Source organism: Heterocephalus glaber, unplaced genomic scaffold, assembly GCF_053883595.1.
Source record: "Heterocephalus glaber isolate CG9 unplaced genomic scaffold, H.glaber_assembly_v1.0 deba00000331, whole genome shotgun sequence".
Classification (NCBI taxonomy): domain Eukaryota; kingdom Metazoa; phylum Chordata; class Mammalia; order Rodentia; family Bathyergidae; genus Heterocephalus; species Heterocephalus glaber.
Window position 1 is genome coordinate 12,390,105 of NW_028258142.1, and position 25,698 is coordinate 12,415,802.

At 36.2% G+C, this 25,698-nt stretch overlaps 1 protein-coding gene and 1 pseudogene across 3 annotated transcripts in view; one reads left to right on the top strand and one right to left on the bottom strand.

Moving 5' to 3' along the window:
• Positions 1 to 25,698, bottom strand: part of Ccdc102b (coiled-coil domain containing 102B) — a 133,995-nt gene that overhangs the window by 33,769 nt on the left and 74,528 nt on the right. For 2 of the 3 annotated variants that reach the window (XM_087191464.1, XM_021246709.2), the window contains one exon: positions 11,869 to 11,985. In XM_087191464.1, the coding sequence (XP_087047590.1) occupies positions 11,869 to 11,985 (117 nt within the window). Of the gene's footprint in view, positions 1 to 9,581; positions 10,162 to 11,868; positions 11,986 to 25,698 lie in introns of those variants that run through there. The other variant, XM_087191467.1, reaches the window with a different exon arrangement.
• Positions 3,336 to 4,805, top strand: LOC147830032 (F-box only protein 5-like; annotated as a pseudogene).

Consider the following 25,698-nt stretch of genomic DNA (forward strand, 5'->3'; position numbering starts at 1 on the left):
CACACACAACAATCAAATTGCAATTAACAGTTATAAAATAAAAAGATATATATTCTTAATTGTTTGTCAAAACGATTATAGATGGGAACTCCCTTTGATGAATATAGAAGTGGCCACCCAGAAAATGATTATTCTGGTCTTAATTCATTAAAGGGACCCCCTAGTAAATTTTATATTATATAATCTTATGGGAGACATGTCACAATGAATATTATCTAAATATGTTATAAATTGATTGTATTGGTTGTCCTTGATATTTAAGCACTGAATATGTTGTTACAAAATGTTTACATTGGTGAAGTTCTGAAAATGTTATTGTAATATGCCCACATTGGTTATCTTCAAAAGCTTAATCAGGTTAGCCTAACTCTCTTATCTACAGCCCAGCCTTGTTTACATCGCACGAGGAAATTTTGCTTACAGGTTAAAAAGATGACATCCCTGAATCTGTTGCATGGTCTGTTGCTGTTCCTGGCACCGACAACAAAAAGTGGATTTCAACCAGTTAACAAACAACAATTGCTCATTGCCCTGTATGGTAACCCCTGTGACTGTGCTGGGGGTTCTGGCAGGGCTGCACCCACAAGTTACACTCGTAGTACTGATTGAGGTGACAAGATTGCCTACTTAGTTTATGAGGCCGCATTAGTGGGAGGATATAACCAAAAATGGAAATGTGTCACTAAGCCCAAAATCATACCCACTGTCAATGGCAAACCAGGGCCATGCCCTGCCGGTTGTGTCATGGCCGCAGAGATGCATTCTACCTGTTACACTGAAGCCCAACAATGTACATATTCCGACGGAAAAATATATTTGACTGCTGTTCTACAAAGAACTTACAGGGGCTCCGTCGGAGGTGACTGGGATTTTCCCAGCCCCACTGGATATCCTAAATTTGGCCAACCCTCTTGCAACGGCAGTCCCAGCAAAGATGTCTGCTGGCCGCCACAGGCCCCAATTCATGTATCTGATGGTGGCGGGCCTTCAGATCAGCTCAGGGAAGAGCGAATACAAAACAACTGGAGACTATCATCCAAGAGATGTACCCCTCCCTAAATTATCATCCACTGGCCCTTCCCAGACCTCGAGGCCCAGACCCTGACGCCCAAACCGAGTGTCCTAGAGGCCACTTATCATTTGATCAATACATCTAACCCAGCCTTTGCTGCGGATTGTTAGCTATGCTTGACTCTTGGCACACCCCTGCCCCTTGCCTTGCCAGTTGTCGACCAAACTGACTATGCCAACAGTTCTAGTTACAATTGCAGTTTTTCTCTGCCTTTCAGGGTCCAGCCAGTACAGTTCAATGCCTCAGTTTGTTATCTAAATTCTGGCCACAACAATAGCTTTGACATACATGTTGGAGTCCAAAATTTCTCTCTCTGCTCGGTAGTGCTTAATGGCCCTGCCGCCATTTGCCCTGCCCCGGGTCACGTGCTCTTCTGTGGAGGGAGCTTGGCATTCACCTCCCTCCCCACTAATTGGACTGGGCTGTGCGTGGTGGCGACTGTCCTCCCGGACATCTCCCTTATTCCTGGAGATAAGCCAGTGCCCTTGCCCAGCTTTGACTATATCGCTGGGTGACATAAAAGGGCCATCTCACTGGTCCCCTTGCTCGTGGGGCTAGGGGTATCCGGCACCCTTGCCACTGGCTCTGCTGGTGTCGGGGTGGCATTACACTCCTATGCCAAATTATCCAACCAGTTGATTAATGATGTTCAAGCTCTCTCCAACACTCTTACAGATATACAAGATCAGATCGATTCTCTGGCTGAGGTGGTCCTTCAAAATAGAAGGGGCCTGGACCTCCTCACAGCAAAACAAGGAGGGATTTGCATAGCCCTAAATGAACATTGTTGTTTCTATGCCAATAAATCTGGGATCGTCAGGGGAAAAATTCGCGAACTTCAGGAAGATTTAAACAGATGACAACAAGAATTCATTCAAAATCCCCTCTGGACTGGCCTCAATGGTTTCCTCCCTTATCTCCTCCCTTTGCTGGGACCCTTATTGGGTTTACTTCTGCTCATTTCCTTGGGGCCCATAATATACAACAAAATCATGGCCTTCCTTAGAGCCCAGGTAGAGACAATAAAAACAGCACCCATACAGGTCTACTATCGTAGATTGGCAATGGCTGACCAGGACGAATGCCAGACCGTTGATTAGGTCCTTGCCGTGGCGAAGTGTTCTCACCCCACCTGGTGAGTGGGCTGGCAAGCCAATGACGGGCAACTGAGCAAGCGTGCCATGCAATGAGAGAGCCCTCATGTGCCGCCTAAGACAGGTGCCAGAGCCTTGATTCTCTGGTTAACCGATGACGGGTAAGGTGCACGGTGCAGACATGTATGTCGCTCTGACCCAAGACAGGCTCAGCCCCCGCAGGCTTGGCTCTCCTGACGCCTTTCTAAAATTATAATTTTAAAGGGAGGACCTGTGGGGGGCCTGGTCCCCCCCCCCCCCGCTAGTACTCTTGAGTGCCTTTTACGGGCATGTCTAAGCCTGCTGCAAGTCTACCCGGCAACAAGGAAGTAGCCCCAGTACCCTCCCCTTGCTCCCTCCCTCTAGCCCTACGGTATATATGTTGTAACAGCTTCTGCAATAAACGAGACTTGATCAGAAACCTGTCTTGTCTCCATCTCTCGTGTCCCCTGTCCTTTGTCATTCTCGCTCCCCCTCTAGGGTCTCCGTTGACTTACCCGCGGGCTGGAACAATTAATAAAAAGCCAGACACCGGATAATGTTAGGATAAAAACAGACTGGGGGGAGGGTCTGTCTTCTGGAAAGCCTGCATTCCAGGACGACCAGAGTTGCTGCTCATTGAACTCCCAGTTGTGAGAGGATCGAAGAAAAGCATCATCTGTACCCATCAGGAAGCTTCAGACCCAAGCCGGAGCTGCCTTCAGGATGAAATCAGGTCTTGCAGGAGGCCAGTTCTCAAGAGGGCGGAGGGGAAAGCAGCTGGTACACACATGCGTGATAGGCCCTCTCCACGGGCGGCTGGGCCACGGGGTCTGGGCCCTATAAGGCGCCCCCCTGGCCTTGGCATCTTTCCGGAAGGACTAAGAAGCGAGATGGTAGGGGGTTGGGTTTTGCAGTTAAGGCCCCGCCTCACTGCTTCCAATTGGCCATGGGTGAGCGAGTCCCCTCCTATCGCTTTCTTACTGGTGCGAGCATGCGAAGCGCGCGTCCCATTGGGCCGCGTGGATTTGGGCACTAAATTCAAAGATTTTTAAAGTACCAGCCGGCGCCTTTTAAAAGCTACAGCTCTGTGGAGGTGGAGGCGGCGGCCAGCTGCGCCGCTGGTTTCACACTACTCCTTTACCTAAGAACGCATATCCTCTGGCATGAGCCGGCGCCCTTGCAGCTGTATTGCAGGGTCATCCTCCTGCAGCTTCAGCCCAGTGACAGCCGCCAGGCGCCCTCACTCCTCGGAGGTTTATAAAGAAGAAAGTTCCATTCTTGATGTCAAAATGAAATGAGATGTTAATTGTAACCATATTCATCCTGAAATTAACCTGGTAAAACCTGACAACAGTGGAAGACAAGATTTCTGCAGTCTTGCTTATTTGGAAGGTTCTTGTAGACACTGCGTTAAAGAATATGAAAGGTTATCATACCTTAGTTCACCGACTGTGAACCCTCGGACTGTAGAATTTGAAACGAAAAGCACGCCCTTGCATAACAAGGAAAATAGACATGTTGAACAAACACTTCATAGTTCAAATGAAATAGAAGAATTAATGACCAACAGGCTTTATGAAGACAGTGGCTCGTCCTCATTTACTCAACAAAGTGGGCTCAATGTACTTGAAAAGGGTAGCCTCTCTCTGGAAGAAAATTTCAGAAGCAGACCACAGTCCTGCCTGCCAGAGATACAAAGTCCAGACCACTATCCCAACAAAAACTTAATGCCAGTTCTTCATTTTGAAAAGGTGGTTTGTTCCACATTAAAAAAGAATGCCAAGGCTGGGGGTTTAGCTCAGTGGTTTCACTGCCTGCTGCGCAAGCGCAAGGACCTAAGTTCGATCCCTGGTACCAAAAAAAAAAAAAAAAAAAAAAAAAAAAAAAAAAAAGAATGCCAAGCAAAATCCTAAAATAGATTGAGAAATACTGAAAGAAATTATATCTAGTGGGAACTTTAGACTGCAGAATATAATTGGCAGGAAAATGGGCCTAGAATCTGTAGATATTCTCAATGAACTATTTCTAAGGGAACTCAGACAACTCTTAGCAAATATTGTGTGTCAGCTCATTGATGTGGACTTAATCAATGTGTCTAAAGTGAGCACTACTTGGAAGAAGATTCTAGAAGATGATAAAGGGGGGTTCCAGTTGTACAAAAAACCAATGCAGAGAATTACTGAAAAGAGCATTAAGTTTTCACCACACGCTTCAGCCAGAGAATATGTTATGATCAGAACGGCATTAGCGTCTGTTCAAAAATCAGCATCCCAGATTCTTCCCAAAAAAGATGCTTAAGTCAAGTTATCCAAGAAAGGTGATCAGAAAAGTTCCACTTACACTCGACACAGTGAATTCTCTGAGGTTGCCAAGACTTTGAAAAAGAATGAAAGCCTCAAAGCCTGCATTCGCTATAAATCACCTGCAAAATTTGATTGCTGTAAGCACAGCGAGCAACATATGAACGAGAAGGTTGTAGATGTGATTATTGTACAAAGTGTCTATGTGATTATCATAGCACTGAAGACTGCTCAAATGGCAAGCTCCTAAAACCCAGTTATAAAATTAGTCCTCTTTCTGGTACTAAAAAAAGCAAAGAAAGTCTACAAAGATTGTGACCTCTAAATAAATCATTTTAAATTATCGTGAAGGTTAATTAGAAAATATTAGGTTTTTATTTTTCAAAGTAAAAATAATTGTTTTTAATGTTAATCATTGTGATATCTGGAATTTTGTTCCCAAAAAATAGAGGGCAGACAGCCTCTTAAAATATTTTATAACTTGCTGTGAAAAAGCTTAAAATTCTCAATATAAATTAGAAATTTTAAATATTTATACAAAAGGGGAAACAGTTGCCAAAGAATTGTGATTTAGAGGGTAAATTAAAATTGATTCAATTTCATAGTAAAAACACTCCATGTAATTTTGTCTAGACAATCTTAAATATAAATCTGGTTTACAACCTATTAGCATTACATTTGTTTTACCAAATTAATACTAACTCAGCTGTCTGTGTCTGGAATCTTATTTTAAATGTTTTACAGTCACTTGTTTTAAATGTTTTCTTTCAATGTCTATTTTCAAAAACATGTTCTTTGTAAAATATTGCTATCTTTATTTCTGAAGGTAGTTTTAAAACAGTATTTTATATGTGTGTAAATATTTCTGTATTTAATGTGCCAAAGTAAGAAAATAAACCTATATACATGTTTTAAAAAAAAAAACAACTTAGACTCAGGTCTCAGATTTCCTAAATGTTGAGAAAATGAAGAACATAAATTTTCAGATGAGTACATCGAAAAGGTGAAACTTGGCATGCATTTTGGTTTTGGTACTGGGATTGAACTCAGGACCTTGTACTTGTGCGGTAGGTGCAGTGCCACTGAGCTACATCCCTGGCCCCCTGACATGCATTTTTAAGAATGATTTAAAAATGAGTCTTTTAATTGAATTAGGGTGTTTTAAATGGAGTTTTATTTTTGATAATTGTCCATTTGCAGGCAGTTTTAATACACAGAGAATTCTCATGTGACTTTTATTCTTTTCCCCTTGTGACAGTACTCTGCAAATCTAGCATAACCAGACACCGAGTCAAAATGAGGAACAATTCCATCACAAGGAACCATCATATTGCTGATTTGAAGCCTCACCACCCACTCTCCTCACAACTGTGTCCTTGATAACCATTAATCTATTTTCCATTTCTAAATGTTGTCACTTCAAAAAGGTTTCATAAGGGCCAGGGATTTAGCTCAGTGATTCCGCTGCCTGCCTCACAAGCACAAGGACCCCAGTTTGATCCCTGGTACCAAAAACACAAAACAAAACAAAAAAAAGTTTTCGTAAGTACAATCATGGACTATGCAGTCTTTGGGACTGATCTTCAGTCCACCAATTTTCTAGATATTTATCCAGATGTTTCTAGATGTCAAGAGTTCATTCTCTTTTATTACTGAGAATTATGTCAAAGTGTGGATTTAATGGCTTGCTTCATTATTTACTCATTGAAAGTCATTGGTATTGTCTCTTTGTTTCAGTGTTTACAAATAAAATTTCTCATAGTGTAAGTTTCTATTCCTATGAGAATAATACCCAGGAGTTCAATTGTTTGGTCATATGGTAGTTGTTATTCTGAACATTTCCTAATACCATTGTATAACTTTACATTTCCTTTACAAGAGATGGGTGATCCACAATTTTGCATCCTCACTAGCATTTAATGTTATCACAATTTTTATGTTAGCCCTTCTGATATACAACCCTTCTGATATGTTAGCCCTTTTGTAGTTCATTGCAGTTTTATTTTATATTTCCCTGATGATAATATTTTAGCATATTTTCATGTGCTTATTTTCTAGAGACACATTCTCTGAGTTCTCTCTCATCTGAGAGTGTCTTGAAGAACATTTTTTTAAATGGTAGTTTAATTGTCAGTTGTTTTAAACTTGAACGATTGTGTGCCACTTATTTCTGGTCTCCAGCATTTCTGATGAGACATGCACCATTCTCTGGACTGGTTTTTCCTGAGAATGCTTCCCTTATAGATGTTGTCAAGATATTTTTCCCAACTTTCTATGAGCTTGACTCTGATTTGCTTTGATATAGGTGTCTTTGGAATTATGCTTCTTGAGGTTCTCTAAGTTTCTTGAATGTGTAGACTTGATCCTTCTCCTAAATTTGGGACATTTTCACCTATTTTTAATACTGTTTATCCCCACACTAGTTCTCCTCTCATATTGGCCTCCAATGATACAAATACAGATTTTGTTCTTGTTATATATCTCACATGCCCCTAAGAATCTATTATTTTCCAGCCAATTTTCTCTGACATTCAGACAGGAGCTTTCTACTGACTTCTCTTTGAGATCATTGATTCTTTCCTTCATTTATATTTTTTTTAAATTTCTGAGGGTTTTTCAGTTCTGTTTTCCGTATGTCCCTTCATTATATTTTCCATTTATTTTCCAAGACTTTCACCTTCTTCACTGAGAATTCCTATTTTAATAATTTATTTCACACATATAATTGCTCACTGAAGCATTTACATTACAATCATTTTAAAATTCCTGCCAAATAATTAAGACATCACCATTATTTCAGTGATGGCATCTATTCATTGTCTTCTTTCATGTGTTTTGAAATAGTATTAATCTTGGCATGATAAGTAACATTCAATTGTATTCTGGATATTTGGAGTATATGATATGAAACTGGATCTTACCCACGTTGTGTTTCAGATTTCAGTGGGTCTAACGGATGCCACTTTGCAATCAGAAGGGAAACACTGTCTATCACTATCAGATAATAAAATAAATAAAAGTCCAGGTTTTCCACTTGGTCTCAGCTGACACTCGAATGAGGGTGGGTGATGAAGGCAGTTTCCACTATTCCCTGCATCTCACTATCCAGGAGAGGGTAGGGATGAGATTCATGCTTCTAGTGGGGTTTCCTCTGACACATCCAGAGCTGGAGTCTCATTGCTCCCAAATAAGACTGAGTTCTGGCTGTACTCAGGCTTCTCTGCCACCTTCAGGAATGAAGATTTGAGGACTTCTTTGTAGCTGGCTGGGTAGAATTAAACTGTCCCATTCAACGTTTGCTAGCAGGGATGGTAGTGCTTTATTTTTTCTGTGATATTTAATTTGCTTCTAGAATTATTGCCCTAAAAGTTTCCTGTCTTACTAGGTGAAACCTTCCTTAATCTTTTGGCAAAATCCAAGTTGCATCTTGATTTTGCTTTTTTTCATCTGTCTATGACTGTTGGTGTTCCTAGATTGCTGACTTCTTTCACTTCAATTCTGGGTACTTGAACTAAAAATAGAACCAGTAAACTCACCATCATGCTATTTATTGGTTCCTAAATTGCCTATATGTTATGGTTCTTCTCTCTGAGAGTCTTTCTAATATTTATATATCATAGAGTTTCTAGTTACACTCAGTGAAAATATAAATGAGGCACTTGGAAATATATATAAAAGATATAAAAAGTAAACATTCTCTTGACTGGTCCATATTATTTTTAGAAATTTAAGAAAGTTTATTTCCCCAGGATTATGTCTTATATCTAGAGCTTCTTGCAAAGCCTCATGGAGACATAGGTGGGACTTTTGGGAGGTGGCTGGATATGAGTGTGGGATAGTGGGTTAAGGGTGTGATGCTGGGATTAAGGTTGCCCCACCCTGGGCCTGAGTGCTACCTGCCCAAAGGACAGGTAGTCTGGATGGAATTTAGGGACAGAAAGAAGGTTCATTGTTGTGCTGCTGGGCTCCCTTCTGCCTGCCCTGCTTTGCCATGAACTGTTTCTCCTCTGTAATTCCTCTCTACCATGGCCCCTGCTTTGGAGCCAGCTGACTACGGACTGACACCTCCACAAACTGCGAGCTGAAATAAATCTTTCTTCCTTTAACTTTGAGTGTTGGGTATTTTGTTTCAAAAATGAGAAAATTAAGACACCCAGATATGTATGTGCATGTGGATATTTCACTGTTCATTGCATTCTAAAAATATTAACAAACACATTTACAATGTTATTTTAATTTGAAGTATAATTGCACAATGAATTACATGCAAACATAAGAAGTCATGATACATTTTAAATAAATAAATAGGTTGCAAAAACTATGTTTATATACAGTGTAAATTCAGTTTATTTTGCTATGCTTCCTAATTCTCTAATAAACATGCTTAGATCTGGAAATTTTTAAATAATTCGACATTATTATCCAAAGCTAATCACATCACTTTAAAATGAGGTGTTATCAAAAACAACTTCTTTGGATGTAGATTATAACCTTAAAATATATACTATAAATTTGAAAATACTTGATATCTATTAACTATCATATGTAATCTTAAAATAATATGTGTTTTGCAGTACCTGGGATCAAACTCAGAATCAATAATATGTGTTCTGGAAAACAGCAAAACATAAAGTACTGTTAAAATGTACAAGAAACTGGGCTGGGGATTTAGCTCAGTGGCACTGCACCTGCCTCACAAGCACAAGGTCCTGAGTTTGATCCCCAGTATGTAAAAAAAAAAAAGTATATATATATATTTTTAAAGTATATATAAAGTATATATATATAAAGTATTTATAGTTTACATATAAACTATATATATGTTTATATATAGTTTATATGTAAAGTATATATGTTTTTATGTAGTTTAAATATAAACTATATACATGCTTATATATAGTTTATATATAAAGTATATATATGTTTATATGTACAAATATATATATTAAAAAGTATATATATAAAAGTATATATATGAAACTCTTAAAGCTCAATCATAAGAAAATAAGCTGATGATATTTTTAAATGAGCAAAAAATTAACACATAGCTTACCAAAGAAGAAGATGAAATTTAAGCATAGGAAAAACGTTCATCATCATACGTGATCGGGGAATTACAAATTAAAACTACAATGACATACAACTATACCACTATAAAACTATTAAAATAGCTAAAACTTAAAATATTAACCACACTAAATATCCTGGCAATAATGTAAAGTGAACATTCACCCATTGCTGGTCAGAATGCAAATGCTGCAGCCATTTTGGAAGATAGTTTGGCAGATTCTTACAAAATAAATAAATCAAATGATCCAGCAATAATAGCACTACTTGGTATTCATGCAAATGAGTTGAAAACTTAATTCCACAGAAAAATCTGCATATAAATTTTTACAGAACATTTTTATTTATTATAGCCAGGCTATGAAAGCAATAGATATTTTACAAAAGGTGAATGGGTAAACAATCTGTTGTGCGTTCAAATAATTCAGGGTTACCAGCCACAGAAAGATGGGGAAAAATCTCATGTTCATATTGCTAAGTTAAAGAAGCCAAACTGAAATGTGATAAACTGGATGATTTTAAGTAAGTGATATTGTGGCTAAGCTGAAACTACGGAGAAAACAAAAACGATGAGTGGTTAACAGGATTTCAGGGAGTAAATTGTGCCCTGTAAGTGGTAAATACATAATATTATACATTTGTGAAAATCTATAAACTATACAGTACAAACTCATGCTTAATGGATACTATGAGATCTGTTCAATAATGTATTACTGTTGGGTCATCAACACACTGCAGTGATGAGAGATATCAGTTTTAGAGAAGTCTATGGATGAAGCACGTATATGTGTGAACTATGCTTTTTTCCTAATTTTTGTTGTAAACTTAAAGCTACTCTTTAAAATTTTACTACATACACACAAACACACACACACACATATATAAATACACATACATGTATATACATATATATGCATTCTGAGATAGATAGATAGATAGATATGCTCTTGGGTTTTTTAGCTTTTTTATATTAAGCATTTATTTATATGTGCCTTCCTCTGTTTGTGTCATTAGCTGATAAATATCTTTCATACAATGTGCAATGCTTTATCAAAGTTTCTCCTCAGGGCTCAGAACAAAGAGAAAGCATCACCTATACTAGTGTTTGTATTCCTCTTAGAAAACAAAAAGCAAACAAACCACCATTTTCCCTTTGAGGAATATTTGTTTCAGCAGTCTAGCCTTTCTCATCGTGGGTCTCCCGTTATGCACCGCTCTCCACAATACCTTATACGTGACTCATAGAGGAGAGGCCAAGGACGGCATTGGTGAAAGAGGGGCAGGGCAAAGCAGACAACTCTCCAGAGCAGCTTGGCTATACTTATTAATATGAGAGCACTGTCTCAGACAAGGTTTTCCTTATAGTATGTAATTTTCTCAAAATCCCTGTGTAATTACTATCATTGTTATAACTCATATCAATCTGCAAACTCAGATACATAGAGGCTTAAGAAGTAGAACAGAATAATGTGATGCAGATGTTTCTGGTTCCAAAATCTATATACTTCTGATTACACAATGTTCATCTTATACAAAATGTACTTGGTGAACTTAGGCTTAGTGAGTTTCAGAAGAAACAAAATGCTTAGCACAAATCTCCTTCCTGCCAGCCTATATTTTCACTAACTTCATTCCATTTTCTAACTTGTTCCTATACATTTGTATTCAAGATGTTCTCTAGAATCTCCTGCTATAAAATAATTTGTGATTTTCTATTTTTAATGCAGTAACACAGTTTTCCATGAAGAATAAGTAATTCAATCACCCCTCCCATCTCCTAGGACAATAATTCCTCCTATGTCTCTAAAGTCTGGAAAAACACCCTGAGTTTGCAAATCTGTGAAAATGTATTGATTATTACTGCAGATAGGAAGGGGAAAGAGATGTTCCCACCATACTACTCAGCATAGTGAAGAAATAAATTATCTATGACAAAAGTGAATTTGCCCTACATCTCAATGTTGCTAACTGCCAATATCTTGTATGTCATTGTTTCTAAAAATAAATTAACACATATGATCCCAGCAACTGATTGAACTTTAATAAGTGTTTACTCACAATAACACTTATATTGGCTATCAGGTAGCTTTATAGTCAAATGTTTTATCTTTCTAATGTTCAGATGGTTCAGATATAGAAATGAACAAATAATACTCCACAGTATTTTAAATCATTTATAGGCTGAATATATTATAACCAACATATATTTCAGTGAATAACCAAAGGCACCTCAAATATACTACTTAAAATATTATACAGCTTAATGATTTTAAGTATATTTAATGTGTATTGTACCCTTTATTCAATATCTTACCTCTGATCCTAACTCACAGATGAGTTTATCATTGTTGTTTTGAGAAATCAATTCTTCCTTTATATCTCCTGATATTTGTTCCATTTCATTTTCATGTTGACCATGAAGAATGTCAAACTGAAAAAGAAAAATATTTAAACTATAATCACATGTTTCTATAAAGTCTAGCTCTAAGATAGTCCTCACTACTCTTTCATTTTCTTTAGGTCTTTTGTTTTTCCTATGTATATTCTGGCAGGAAACTTTTGCAGTTGTGACTTTTATAGTGGAAGCATTTAATATAATTGTAGTTGAAAAATATTAAGTTGTTTGAAAAAAATCAGCAAATCTCCATAAATTCCAATTCATCAATTGAAAACTGAGCAAAATTATTATCTTCATAGATTTTTAAATGATAGATCAGTTCATTTCTAAACTAACCCGGTTTGTTCTGATCTGTTATTCCTAAATATTAATTAGTACCTCAATATACTTATACTCCTATTCATGTCTATTTTCTATAAATTATAAATAGTAAATTATGATAGAAACAAATTTATACAAAAGAAAATATACATATATGATGGCTGGGATGGTAAAATCTATGCAGAATATCTCCAAAATATGTCAGTACATTGCCAAAAGAAACTGTATAAAAAGTTATGAAGGTTAAAATTTGTAAATTCAGTGATTACTTCCCAACAATATTATAATAATAATAATGTTTTCCCTTAATTATATAGGTAAATGTTTCCATTACTCATGTGTATATAATCTCATGATAAATTAGAATATAAAAACTAATATCATACTGCTTATTTAAAAATTGTAAAAATATTCATGATATTGCCAATATTAATAGTAATATTCCAGGCTCCAGGAACTGAATTTGATATATATTGACTTAGTTAATGCTAGTAGTAACTTTATACATTAAGTATTATTATGATTATCCCTACTATATGGAAAAAGTGAACCATAAAGAGTCTTAAATAAATTTTCCAAAATTCACACAGCTAATAACCAGAAGAATCAAAACTTAAGACTATTTTTCTGAATCAATTACCTGAGTACTAAACCAATACTGCATCTATTGTTCTAAAGTCATTGAAATAATTTTCTGAAAAGCAGTAACCTGATAGGAAGCGGTAATGCAGAAAGCATAGCAGAAAATATCAGTACTCAAACCAACTAGAAATGGACTATAGTAGGAAGAAAGCTGATTTCCCAACAAATTCTGCAGAGAATCAATATTCAGGATTGTTACCATTAAAAGAGCACATAGAAAGTGAGAAGGAAAACTTGAGCTAATACTACAGATTTTTATGAATGTCTGTCTCTGCATACTTAAGCACTACCATTTAAGTTAAATGGACAGTGTCACCTTTTAATTTCAGCCCAAAACAAAATAGAGTAAAAAAAAGAAAAGAATAGGAAGTAGCAAGTGTAAAATGAAATCACCTGGTTTGATCTGGGTTCAACAAGAGAAAATACAATTCAGTCTACTAACTCAATACTAACTTAACTCCTGAAATCTCGGTGTTTAGTGCAGGGGGAACAATATCAATCAATAAATATTCCCAATGTCAAATGGAGATAATAAAACAAATTTCTCCAAACAATGGGAAAAAATCCACGTCAAACATATAAATCATCCTACCTTCATTCATCGACATAAATTCAAAAGTCAAAGATCTCTAAATATGTGAAGAATTCAAGAACAAGATTTGTTTTACAAAGAGACTCATTAAGGCCAATAAGAAAAAACAGAATGTCTGGTTGTGCAGAGAGGAGACATTTAAAAAAATGATATAATATAATAGAGAAAAATGAATACCGAATAGAAATGAAGAATAAATTATTTATTTTTTTACAAAACTACTGACTGTCTTGGGAAAAAGTTAAAGTATATTTCACTCATAAATTTCAGTTCACAGACCAATTTGAAAATTTTGAAGAAAATAGATTGTTATTTAGTAAAAATTTTAAAAATATATCTTCAGAAAAATTTACTAAACAAGTTGGAAGATGGAGAGGCTTAGTGTCCCAAAGTTTAGCTCTTGTCTCTGAGCTCTTTATTCCTTTACTCCATCAGGCAGCTCACATGTCCTCCTGGCAGTGCATTCTTATCAAAATGCTGGCAGTCTCCAAACATTTATCACCAGCTCACATTTGGCTCCTGAATTTTGGGTGTCCCTGTTCAACCTCCTACTTATCACGCCTAGAGACATCCCAAACTTATCACATGGAAATGTCAAATTCAGAACTTCTCTTTCACATCTGTTTCTTCATCAATCTTAGGCATTTTAACACATATCCACTGTCTTTCCCTTTGATCAAGCCAGCAATATTGGAAGTTAACTCCATTTTCTCACATGCCATGAAATTAAAAGCAAAGTAACTCAGCTTCTCCTTTGTAAAATAGAATACATCCAGTTCTCTCCACTTCCAAATACCACCTTGATCCAAAACCACCATGATCTATCACTTTAGTTATGTTAATAGCCTCCATGCTCACTATTTCTCCCCATGGCCCCACTCAAAACAGTAATCAGAGAAAGCTTTTAAATTCATATCATCCCACCCCTGTGCTGAAATCCTTTTACTATCTTCCTAATCCACTTGGTATATAAGTCAAACTCCTTTAATCTACTTTTTGGTATAGCCCCTGTGCCCTCATCTGTACTTCTTGCCCTTATTCTACTCTACTCCTTCCTGCTGTTTCTTGTACATTCCCAACACACAAGAGAAAAATAATAAATGAAATATTGTATAGCTACAACTATTAAAACAATATAGAGAAAAGTACAGCACAGAAAATTAATTAACAGATATTGGAAACAACTACTTTTTCTCCTTGAAACCAAGTTAGTTTTAATTATTTTAAAGTTACACTTTGGGCACAAAATAAACTTAATCTTGCCACTAAATTTGCAGCTTTAGTTTGAGATTAATGAAGTTGTAACAAAATCTGTTTAGCAACTAAAAGCTTGAAAGCAGTAAAGTTTTAGATATTGAAGATGATTAATTTAGCAGCATTATGAATATCATCCACAAATGATATATCACATACTGGATAAAGTGAGTTAGCATTAGAAAGCAATTTCCAAGTTCATGTCCTTTTATTTTATACCTATTTAATGTATTCTCTTGTAAGGCTTTTTTCTCCCTGAGAATGCACCATAATATAATTCCAAAATTACATTTTAAAACTCCTTTTTTCATACTGCAGTGTTTATGAAAACTTAAACTGGGCAGCTTGCCATGTCTCTGACTTCAGAAATATCTGCCATAATTTTCTTTGGGAAATATAGCAATATTTGATATAAATATGCATCATATATTCAGATATACATGGAATAGAAAATCTGCAGATGATACCTAAAAAATCCAAAACTATGTTATACATATAAATAAAATATTTTTCTACTTATGTATATATGGTTGGAAAAGCAAAATTTATTTCAAAACGGAACAAAAATATAATCTAAAATATTGTTATTTTTATATTATCTCTCATTTCATTTGGCAAAGGTTAAGTAATTAGACTCAAAAATGTTGTTCTTTGTGAAATAGTGTATGGAATATTTATGTCAGTATAATTAACAATGCAACGTAATTCAATCTCCCCTAAACCCCAAACCTGCCATTTCTCCTAGACCTCTCCATAAAGGATATTGCAGCTTCATTCACGGAGAAAGAGAAGCTATGCATAGTAAAGCTCTCCAGCTGCCTACTGTAAAATCTAAATAATTGCATCTATATAAATCTTTCCTCTTGCTAAAGAATTTAAGTGACTGATGGAGAATTAAAGACAAATCATTCCATTTGCACTTAGGATTGATATCTTTGGGGTTCTTTGCATTCTGAGAATTGTTTCTTTCTTGTATATAAATTCTCTTTATTTCCCCTCATTAAAACTTTCCTGCTCAATATTTTCCATTTAAGCTAGGTTTAAGAAAGCATGAGAGGTCAAGATTAGAAGATTTTCCTCCTTTCCAGTCTTGGAGCTTTCCCTCCAGCTCTGTGTTTCCTCTGAATATCAATACCTTGAAAGAGTTGCTGTGTTCACCTTTGTCATATAGCCCATCTCACTCAGGACTCCACTGGCCTCTGCATTTTCTAGACTTTCCAATACAAAATATTCAGTCCTCTTATTCAAATGTTTGGAAAAATTTGATATCATTTTAACAATGCCATTGTTCAAAATCTAGTTCATCTTATGTGTAAAAGGGTTTTCCTCCTAGCTTCCTTGTCATATATATGTAACTTTCCTTTTTCTGTTTGCCCTTCCTGGTGCCAGTCCTCTAAGACCTCTTTTTTTTTTTCACTTCATACTCCATCCAGGACATCCCATCTATTTTCATAACATCAGTCATCTTCTCTTTGCTCATTGTTCAAATTTCCCTCCAGTACTAATAAATCCAAAATCTTACTTTAAGGGTTAATTCAGAAGGTCACCTTGGTTGAATTGAGAACTACCTTGTTAATAAAATATACTTCTGGAGTGTTTGGGTGTCCACAGTGTGTTCCCAGAGTTACTGGAATGTGGATCAGTGAATTATGGGGTAGGAGACCCCACCGTGGCTATGAGCAACACCATCCAAGTCTGCAGCCTGGATGGAACTAGTACTTGATAACTTTATTCTTATTAAGGAGGTGCATTATTGCTGTTATCATCATAGTTTCTTCAGCCTTTCAATGTAGACTCACAACAGTGAGCCTCCAGGGAACTTTTAGGCCTTCAGCTTTGAACCTGAACTGCATCCTTGGTCCTTCTTGCTCTTCAGGTTCCAGCTCTTTGAACTGAACAACTATAAGATTCTCTGGCCCTTCATCATTCAGCCAGCAATTCTGGAAGTACCTAACCTCTGATCCTTTAAGCCAATCTATTAAATCCTCTTTCATTCTTATATATACATTATATTATATCTATATTCATATATATATATTTAATAATTACATGAGTAATATCATATTATATTTATTATATTAAATTGGGTATCTTCCTCTGGAAAATTTTAACCAGTATACCTAACATTTCCACCTCAATCTCAAAACAAATTTAGAATATAATTCATTGTCTTTCTCCCTAAGTTTATTCTTCCTGCTTAAGCGTCATCTTGATATTGGTCACCTGATTGAAAAAGTCAGAAATTTATTAACTTCTCTCCCACTTCCCTTATATACCTACACAGTCACAACATACAATTAACCACCAAAGATTGACATTAATTTTTTTTACCTACATACTTTGCAACTCTCCACATCTCTTCTCTCACAATAAGTTTGGAAAACCCAATTATTACTTTCTGATGACCATAACAGATTCACAACAGTGTGCCTATCATCCATGCCCCCAAATTTCTTATTCAGATAGAAGTTGAGTCATTTTTTAAAATTATAATCAAGCTGATGCAGGTCAACACATTTCCAAAACTCTATCTCTTCATTGTCCTTGTGTTGACATGTACATTTTCTATTTGGCTCCTGGAATAAGTACTGAATATCAATGAATTCAGGGTTAAAGGCCAAGTTTTATTGATTTTCCAGGTTCTAGAATTAATAATTTTTCTTACAGAAGATGAGGAATATAAGAAGCAAATGTACCCAAACAGAAGAAATTTAAATTTAAGGATATCAAACAGCAAATTTACAGTTCCAAGCAATTTGAATTAAATATAAATATACAGAGTAGTCTTTTCAAATTCACAGGGAAACCATAAAAAGCCATTATGTGCTTTAATTTATAGATTTAAAAATTTTAACAAACTTACTCAACAGTAAATTTTACCTAGTTATCTCCTCTCACCTTAAAAAATAGTAAGGAAAACAGCTTTGCTAAATTAAAATTTGATTGCATTCTTCAGATCAAAATAAGGATCCTAAATACCTTATCTCAACTTCCTCTAAAATCTTTTGTTTCTTGGAGTTACATCCATTAAATTTTTAAAGTTTGTCTTACAATAGCATTGCTATTGCTTATGTCTAGATGTCACCTCAAAGTCTATGCAGTCATAAATAAGACTTATTCAGAGGTGTCTGAATCTAGAGTGTGTGATTGATTTGTAGTGCAAAGCTAGGAGTAAAGATGCTAGGTTTCGAGATGGGTGACAACTAAATCAGTCCACTGATTGGTTTGGTACCACCCTAATCTTGCTAGCCTTGATAAAATATAAGGAACAGAAAGAGGCTTGTCTAGTCCCTTGATTGCTTTGTTGCCTTCTGCCTGCCATGAACTGCTTCTACTCTGTTCATGCCTGTCTGCCATGTCGCCTGCCTTGGAGCCAGCTGATTATGGACTGAAACCTCTACAAACTGAGAACTAAATAAACTTTTCCTCCCCTAATTTGTCGGTGTTAGGTATTTTGTCTCAGCAATGAGAAAATTAACTGAGATATGTATATTTAGATTTATTAAAAAGTTCTAGTAAATTTATAACATTGACATTATATAACCAAATTCAGTAGTGTAGCTGTATATAAAGTCACGACTTAAAACCCAATAGCATTCTTGCACACCAATAACAAACTCTCTGAGAGAGAAATTAAAGAAACATCACCTTTCACAATAGCATTTAAAAAATGAAAACCTTAGGAATCAATTTTGCAAAGGAAGTAAAAGACCTTTACATTGAAAATGACAGTACTTTGAAAAAGAGATCAAAGAAGATATCAGAAAATTAAAAGATCTCCCTTGTTCTTGAGTAGAAAGAATCAATATAGTGAATGACCATACTTCCAAAATTGTTAAACAGATTTAATAAGCATTGATCAAAATACCAATAGCATACCTCACAGAATTAGAGAAAATAATCCTGAGATTCACTTGGAACCAGAAGAAACCTAGAACAACAGAAGCAGTTATGGGCAACAAAGGCAAGGCAGAGGGTATCACAATCCCTGACTTGAAATTATACTACAAAGGTACTGTGATAAAAACAACATGGTACTGGCAAAAAAAAAAACAAACCAAACCAAACAGACCTAAGAATCAATGGAACAGATTAGAAGGTACAGAAGCAACTCCAAACAAAGCCATCATTTCTTTGACAAAGGAGCCAAACAAATTCACTGGAGGAAAGATAGCCTCTTTTAAATGGAAAAATTGGCTTTATACATTCCAAAGATTATACATAGACCCATATCTCTCAAAATTCACTAAACTAAAACTGAAGTGGAATGAAAATCTAAATATTAAAACAGAAACACTAAATCTTCTGGAAGATAGAATAGGTAGAACTCATGAAGACATAGGTGTAGGGAAAGACTTTATGAACAAAACCCCAATCACACATAAAGTATTACAAAATATCAATAACTGTGATTTCATCTTATTTAAAAGCTTTTAAACATCCCAAGAAACCACCAACAGACTGAAGAGACAACACACAGAGTGGGAAAATTTTTTTGCGAGCTGTTCCTCCGACAAAAGATTAATATTTAAAATATACAAAGAACTCAATAAAAAATCAGATCCCCAAATTTAAAAAGTCAATTCAAAAATGGGCATCTGAAATGAATAGACCCTTCTCAGAAGAAGAAGGACAAACATCATATAGAAATATGAAAAAATATTCAATATCACTGGTCACTCAAGAGATGTAAATTAAAACAACACTGAGATTCAATCTCACTCCAGAAAGAATGGCTATTGTCAAGAAATCAACTAATAAAAAATGCTGGTGGAGCTGTGAAGAAAAGGAACTATTCTGTTGGTGAAAGTGTAGACTGATCCAATGACTGTAGAAATCAGTGGGAGATTCCTGAAAAAACTAAAACTAGAGGTTCTATTTGATCCATCAATTCCTTTCTTAGTAACTTCCTGAAAAAAATTAAAAGCATGATACCACAGTGACATATGTCCACCCATTTTTCTAGGAGCAATTAACAATTTGTGATTTAGTGAAATAGCCTAAATGTCCAACAGTGGATGAACAGATAAAGAATATGTGTTTTTTTATATACAATGAAATACTATTCTGCCATAAAGAAGGATAAACTTGAGACATTTCTAGGTAAATGGATACATCTGGAGACCATGCTCTTAAATGAAATAAATCAGACATACATATTTAAATAACATATAGTTTCTCTGGTGTGAGAAACTGAAAGGGAAAATGAGGACAAATATATATAATAGATACTGGGAAATACAAAGAAAATGTTCAAATAGGAAGAGGAACAAGGGAGGGAGGAGGAAGAGGAAAAAGAAAAGGAAAAGAAATAAAGACAATAAAGGAAAAATGGAAACAAAGCTTTTGTAAATAAAAAGAGGAAGAACAGTTGAAGGGACAGAGAGGATTGGAGAAAAAAGAATAAATATATAATATGTAAACTACAATTCCCTATAATGAAAATGATCATTGTGTATAACTAAAATATACCAATAAGATTAATTTTTAAAGGTATTGGCATATAGGCTACCACTCTCACTGCAGAGGAGAAGGCTTCTGGGCCAATGTACCACTGCTCCCAGCACAGAGGAGGTGAGCCACATGGGCACCAGCAGCACCACATACCCTCAAAATGAAATGAAAAGACACTTAAACAAGCTTCAAATCCAGACTTCCAGATCACCTACAGCAACCCTAAAGGGAAATGAGATGGAACATTCTGATACTCAACAACCTGGACACCCTGAACTGGCAACAAAGGAGGATCTGGAAAAAACAAAATCAGAAATAATTTCTCAGATAACAGCAGAGGTTGTGCCCATGGTACAAGACATGCTTAATAAATCTAGAGAGGACCTGAGGAACATGATGGAAACCCAACATAGGAACCAAATGGAATCCATAAAACAGATGCAAATAGATTTCCAGGAGATTAAAACCTCCATGGAAAGTCTATGCAGCAGAAGGAGCCAAAGTGAGGACAGAATTTCAGATATAGAAGATAAGACTGCAATTAATGACCAGGAAAAGAAAAATTGCCTTAAAATTGTAAGGGACCATGAGAAATCAATCCAGCAGCTGCTAGACAATGCAAAGAAGCATAACATAAGACTGATTGGGGTCAAAGAAGAAACAGGAGAGACTGCAGATGACATTAAAAAAACTACTCATAGAAGTAATGGTACATCCTGGCCCAGAGGTAGGTGCTTCTGAGCCACAGTCTCCTGCTCCTGGTCCAGAAGAAGGGGCTTCTGGGCCACCATTCCTTCTGCTGCTCCCAGCCCAGAGGTAGAGGCTTCTGAGCCACAGTCTCCTGCTCCTGGTTCAGAGGAAGGGGGTTCCTGGCCACCATCCCTACCACTGCCCCAAGCCCAGAAGAAAAGGCTTTTGGGCCCCCTTCTGTCCCACCACTCCTGGGCCAGAGGAAGGAGCTTCGGTGCCACCATCCCTCCTGCTGCTCCTGGCCCTTGTCCCACCTCTCCCAGTTCAGAGGAGGTGATTCTTGTGGGCACCAACAGCACCCACTGCCCCTCCCAGTTGAAATGAGAAAACACATAAATAAGTCTCAAAATCAGACTTCCAGATCACCTACAGCAACCCCAAAGGGAAATGAGATGGAACACTCTGATACTCAACTACCTGGACCCACTGAACTGGCAACAAAAGGGGATCTGGAAAAAAAGAAATCAGAAATAATTTCTCACATAACAGGAGAAATTGTGCTCTTAGTGTAAGACATGAGTAATAAATCTAGAGAGGAGCTCAGGAACATGATGGAATCTCAACATAGAAAACAAATGGAATCCATAAAAGAGATCCAAATAGATTTCCAGGACATGAAAAACTCCATTAAAAGTCTACACAGCAGAATGAGCCAATGTGAGGACAGAATTTCAGATATAGAAGACAAGATTGCAATTAATGACCAGGAAAAGAAAAATTGCTTCAAAATTATGAGAACACAAGAAATCAATCCAGCAGCTGCTAGATGATGCAAAGAAGAATAACATAAGACTGACTGGAGTCAATGAAGAAACAGAGAGAATGCAGATGACATAAAAAACTCTTCACAGAAGTAATGGCAGAAAACTTCCAAAGCAGGGGTAAAGAACTTGACATACAGATAAATGAGGCATATAGGACTCCAAAGAGCCTTGATCAAAAAAAAATGTACACATAGGCATATAATTGTTAAAATTCCAGAAACTCAATAGAAGAACAAAGTTCTACAAGCAGTTAGAGAAGAGAAACAAATCACATACAAAGGAAACCCGATCAGAATCACAGCAGATTTCTCAACACAAACTATCAAGGCAAGAAGAGCTTGGAGTGACATATTCCAAGCCCTAAAAGAAAACAGCCTCCAACCCAGATTAATGTACCCTGCAAAACTATCTTTCAAAATTGATGGAGAAAACAGATACCTTCATGACAAAGAGCACCTTAGGAACTTCATGAATACCAAACCAGAGCTCCAAGAAATTTTACACAATATCCTGGGAACAGACATTGAGGATCACAACCCCAGGAAGCAAAGCAGAATGAACCCATCTGGCATGACAAGAAATTAAATGTAAAGACGGAGAACCCCAATAAAGTAAAAGTCATGGCAATGATAAATCAATACGTTTCAGATATAACCATTAATGTTAATGGTCTCAATTCACCAATCAAAGAAACAGATTGGAAGAATGGGTCAAGAAGCAAAGTCCAACAATATGCTGCATACAAGAAACATACTTAATTCAAAAGGAAACTCATAGACTGAAAGTTAAAGGGTGGAAAACAATAGTCCATGCGACAGAAACCCCCCCAAAAAGCAGGAGTAGCTATCCTCTTTGTAGATCAAGTAGATTTCAAACCAACACTGATTAAGAGAGACAAAGAAGGACACTACATCCTTGTAAAGGGAACAATCCAACAAGAAGAGATGACAATCATAAATATATCTACGCACCAAACACTGGTGTTCCCAACTAAATAAAACAAATACTAACAGACATGAAAAGTCATATATGCACTAATACAATTGTAGTGGGAAACCTCAACACCCCACTTTCACAAATAGATAGATCAACTAGACAAAAAATAAGTAATGAAATACTAGAACTTAATTGAACTCTTGAACAAATGAACTTAACAGATGTTTACAGAGTCTTCCTCCCCACAAAATCAGAATACACATTCTTCTCAGCTGCACATGGGTCATTCTCCAAAATAGACCACATACTCACACATAGAACATGGTTAAATAAGTACAAAGGAATTGAAGTTATCCCCTGTATATTATCAGACCATAGTGCAATGAAATTGGAGATCAATAGCAAAAGAAATTCAAAAAATTTCATAAACATGTGGAAATTGAACAACACACTTCTGAATAACCAATGGGTCACAGAGGAAATTAAAGAAGAAATCAGACAGTTCCTTCAATTAAATGACAATGACAATACAACATATCAGAATCTATGGGACGCAATGAAAGCAGTCTTAAGAGGGAAATTCCTAGCAGTGAATACTCATATTACGAAAACAGAATGAGCCCAACTAAACAACCTGATGCTGCACCTCAAGCTTCTAGAAAAAGAAGAGCAAGACAAACCCAAAGTTCATACAACAGAGGAAATTATAAAGATCAGAGGAGAAATCAATGCAACGGAGACTAAGGGAATGATACAAAAAATCAATGAAGCCAAGAGTTGGTTCTTTGAAAGAATCAACAAAATTGACAAACCCTTAGCCAACCTTATTAGAAAAAGGAAAGAAAAGGCCCAAATCCACGCAATTAAGAATGAAAAGGGTGAAATTACAACAGACCCAGCAGAAATCCAGAGGATCATAAATACCTACTTCCAGAACCTATATGCCAATAAGATGGACAACCCAGAAGAAATGGACAGATTCCTAGATACATATGAATTACCAAAGTTGAACAAAGAAGACCTAAAAATTCTAAACAACACAATATCAAAAAATGAAACTGAAAACATAATTACAAATTTATAAACTAAGAAAAGCCTGGGCCCTGATGGCTTCAGTGATGAATTCTACAAGACATTTAGAGAGGAACTGCTGTCACTACTGTTTAAACTCTTCAATGAAATTGAAAGGGAAGCAATACTCCCAAATTCATTCCTGGAAGCAAGCATCACCTTGATCCCCAAAGCAGAGAAACACTCAATTGAAAAGGAGAACTATAGGCCAATCTCACTAATGAACATTGATGCAAAAATCCTTACTAAGATACTGGCAAAAAGAATGCAGAAGATCATCAAGAAGATCATACACCCTGATCAAGTGGGATTCATCCCAGGGATGCAGGGATCGTTCAACATATGCAAATCAATCAATGTAATACACTATATTAATAGAGCCAAGGAAAAAAAACATATGATTATCTCAACAGAGGCAGAAAGAGTGTTCAATAACATCTAACATACATTTATGATAAAAACCCTACAAAGAATAGACAGTTTCTACCTCAACCTGATAAAAGCAATCTATGAAAAGCCAACAGCCAATATTATACTAAATGGTCAAAAACTGAACTCCTTCATACTAAAATCAAGAAGTAGACAAGGATGTCCACATGCTTGTTTAATATAGTTTTGGAAGTGTAAGCCACAGCAATTAGACAAGAGAAGGAAATAAAAGGAATACAGTTAGAAAATGAAGTCAAATGATCATTATTTGCAGATAACATGATACTCTATATAGAAGACCCCAAGAACTCCACTGAAAGTCTTCTAGACTTACCTAACCAAATTCAGTGAAGTAGCTGGACATGGGTTCAACACAAAAAAATCAATAGCTTTCCTCTGCAAGAACAACAGACACACTGAGAGAGAAATAAGGCAAAAAATTCCTTTCACAATAGCATCAAAAAACTGAAATACCTAGGAATCAGCCTAACAAAAGAAATCAAAGACCTCTACTCTGAAAACTATAGCTCTCTGAAAAAAGAGATTGAAGAGGTTGGAAAATGAAAAAGAAAATGAAAAGACATCCCTTGCTCCTGCATAGGAAGAATCAACATAATGAAAATGGCCATACTTCCAAAACTGCTATATAGATTCAATGCAATCCCAATTGAAATCCCAGCAGCATACTTCACAGACCTGGAGAAAACCATCAAAAAATTCATTTGGAAGAAGATGAGACCCAGAATATCAAAACCAGTATTAGGCAATAAAGACAAGGTAGGGGGTATCACAATCCCCAACTTGAAACTACGCTGCAAAGCTACTGTGATAAAAAATAGCATAGTACTGGAAAGAAACAAACCTGAGGACCAGTAGAACAGATTAGAAGATGCAGAAATAACTCCAGACACACTCAGCTACCTCATCTTCAACAAAGGAGCGAAACACCCAGACTGGAGGAAAGATAGCCCCTTTAATAAATGGTTCTGGAAAAATTGGGTTTCAACTTGCCAGAGATTAAAACTAGACCTATATCTCTCACCATGCACTAAACTTAAATCAAAATGGATTAAAGATCTAAATATTAAAACAAAAACACTAAACCAGCTGGAAGAGAGTTTAGGAAGAACTCTTGAAGACATTGGTATAGGAAAAGATTTTATGAACAAAACCTCAGTTGCACTTGAACTAGCACAAACAATCAACAAGTGCGATCTCTTCTTGCTAAAAAGCTATGCACAGCAAGAGAAACCACCAACAGCATAAAGAAACAACCCACAATGTTGGAAAACATTTTTACCAGCTGTTCCTCAGACAAAGGTCTGCTATCTGGAATATATAAAGAACTTTAAAAGATCAGACCTCCCAAATTTAAAGACCCAATCAAAAAATGGGCATCTGCAGTGAACAGACATTTCTCAGACATAGAAGTAGAAATAGCACATAAACATGAAAAAAATGTTCAACATCACTGGTCATTAAAGAGATGCAAATGAAATCAACAGTGAGATTTCACCTCACCCCAGAAAGAAT